Raw genomic sequence first — 2,306 nt, 5'->3', positions numbered from 1 at the left:
TCCTTCTCACTGCATCCTGATCGCTTTGAACAAATTATCGTCCTTTCGATAGGTATTCTGGGTCTTCTTTCATTCTCGTCTCCCATTTCTTACCCTACGTCATCGCTACCTCTCTCTTTCTTGTTTTTCCTACATTTCTTTCTCATCTAGCATCTTCGACTCTGTCCTAGCTCTTCTCTCGTCATTCCCAGTCGATCTGTCCTACTACTCTCTCTCTCTCTCTCTCTCTCTCTCTCTCTCTCCGTACCTCCTCCTGTGATAGGCTAGCATCCCTATCTCCGTAGCGTTCTGCTCTTTTTCCTCTCTTCACTTTCTACTTCTATATGTAGTCTGTTTTTTTGTACTACTAGGTGCATCTTTGCGTCGTTACACCTCTCTATTCATCTACTCCCTTTTAATATTCTTCTCCTCATTCTTCCTCTTTTTTTTTATGTCTAAAAAATAACATCTTGGAATATTCAGTCTGGTCCTTAAGTTTTTTTTTTTTTTAATGGAACCTTTGTCAGCTTTTCGATATTTTCAAGAATGAAGACCTCACGCTTCCTGTTAGTTTTAAAATTAAAGCGAAATGGTTTTAGATTGCGGAGTATGAAAAGAAGAAGAAGAAGAAGGAGGAGGAGGAGGAGGAGGAGGAGGAGGAGGAGAAGAACTGGGGGGGGGGAGAAAGAGGGGGAAGAGGAATAAAAGGAGGATGAGGGGGGGGGGGAGACAGTAACTACTATCGCTATCAAAATCATCAACAGCATCGTCATCGTTTTGCTTATCAATGATGATAATGATGATGAGCTATTAAACAAATTTAAACATTTTATATTGTTATTTTATTTTTGTCTAAAATTAAAACAAGACTCTCCCTCCTACCCTGCTTACCAAAAAATGATGATGATGATGATGATGATGATGATGATGATGATGATGATGATGATGATGATGATGAGGATGATGTAATGATGATGCTGATGACCTTGAAACATTGTCACCACGTCTCCCTCGTAGACTTCAGTCAAGCACAATACATGTACCACAAGGCGCTCGGATGCCATCATGTCTCTGTCCACTATTCACATTTCACCGGTGGGTGGTTGGCAGGTGCTCCTTCTTTCCTATGAAACATGTATCGTCCTTATCCCCCGTCCTTCTTTTTTGTGTTTGTTACTCTCTTGTAACACCTCTAATCTTCTGCATTTATATGACCTAATTATGTAACAAGTGCCGTGAAATGCTTACTAAAACAAAACAAAACAAAGCAAAACAACATATTTTACAGGTGAAGTATCCAGACAGGGTTTTCCTTATACGCGGCAACCACGAGACAATCTCCATCAACAGACTCTTTGGCTTTTATGATGAGTGTAAGTTTACAACAGGCTTATTGTACTTTAGTGTACGTTTACAATAGGCTTGTACTTTAATAATAATAATTATTATTATATTGATGATAATAATTATTCTATTATTATCATCATTATCATTATTATTATTATTATTATTATTATTATTATTATTATTATTATTATTATTATTATTATTATTATTATTATATTATTATTATTATTATTATTATTATTATTATTAGCATAGTAGTAGTAGTAGTAGTAGTAGTAGTAGTAGTAGTAGTAGTAGTAGTAGTAGTAGTAGTAGTAGTAGTAGTAGTAGTAGTGGTAGTAGTAGTAGTATAGGGAGGGGAAGCGATAGAGAGTGGAGAGAGATCGTGTTTTAATATGCAGTCTATTCTACCCTTGACGGCCACCTGTCGAAGACAATCATCTGTTCAAGCGACCACTTCCCGCTTCCCCTATACTATAATAATATAATGATACTCTCCAAGACGTTCACTTGTCTATGATAACCACTTTTCTCCTGGACAATGGATGGTCGTGGCGAAAACAGCACCTGGACATGGATTGCTGGTTCCTCTATAAATAAATTATTGATATTGATGAAGGGATAGTCGTCTTGGACAGTTTCGATTTTATCTGTGTCTGTTGCTGTCCACCCAGGCAAACGGCGATATAACAAGAAGGTGTGGAGACGTATAAACGACTGCTTCAACTGTCTGCCATTTGCTGCCGTAGTGGAGGATAAAATCTTTTGTTGTCATGGAGGTGAGTGCTACTGCTGTGTGTGTGTGTGTGTGTGTGTGTGTGTGTATGTGCGTGTGTGTGTGTGTGCGTGCATGTGCGTGTGTGTGTATGTGTGTGTGTGTGTGTGTGTGTGTGTGTATGTGTGGGAGATCTGTGTGGATTCTCCGAGGATCGTTTAAGTTGGGGACTGGGAGAGGGGTGTCGCTGGGCCGCTATCCCCCC

The 2,306-nt window shown here is 39.1% G+C and overlaps 1 protein-coding gene across 1 annotated transcript in view; it reads left to right on the top strand.

Moving 5' to 3' along the window:
- Nucleotides 1-2,306, top strand: part of LOC101856163 — a gene marked incomplete in the record, with an annotated part of 15,973 nt that overhangs the window by 5,163 nt on the left and 8,504 nt on the right. Inside the window, 2 exon segments of the mRNA XM_013079431.2 lie at nt 1,268-1,352; nt 2,001-2,105. Coding sequence (XP_012934885.2) covers nt 1,268-1,352; nt 2,001-2,105 — 190 coding nt within the window.

This window comes from Aplysia californica, unplaced genomic scaffold, assembly GCF_000002075.1.
Source record: "Aplysia californica isolate F4 #8 unplaced genomic scaffold, AplCal3.0 scaffold00051, whole genome shotgun sequence".
Classification (NCBI taxonomy): domain Eukaryota; kingdom Metazoa; phylum Mollusca; class Gastropoda; order Aplysiida; family Aplysiidae; genus Aplysia; species Aplysia californica.
The sequence above is the reverse complement of the archived record's forward strand: the minus strand, read 5'-3'. Positions and strand labels throughout refer to the sequence as shown.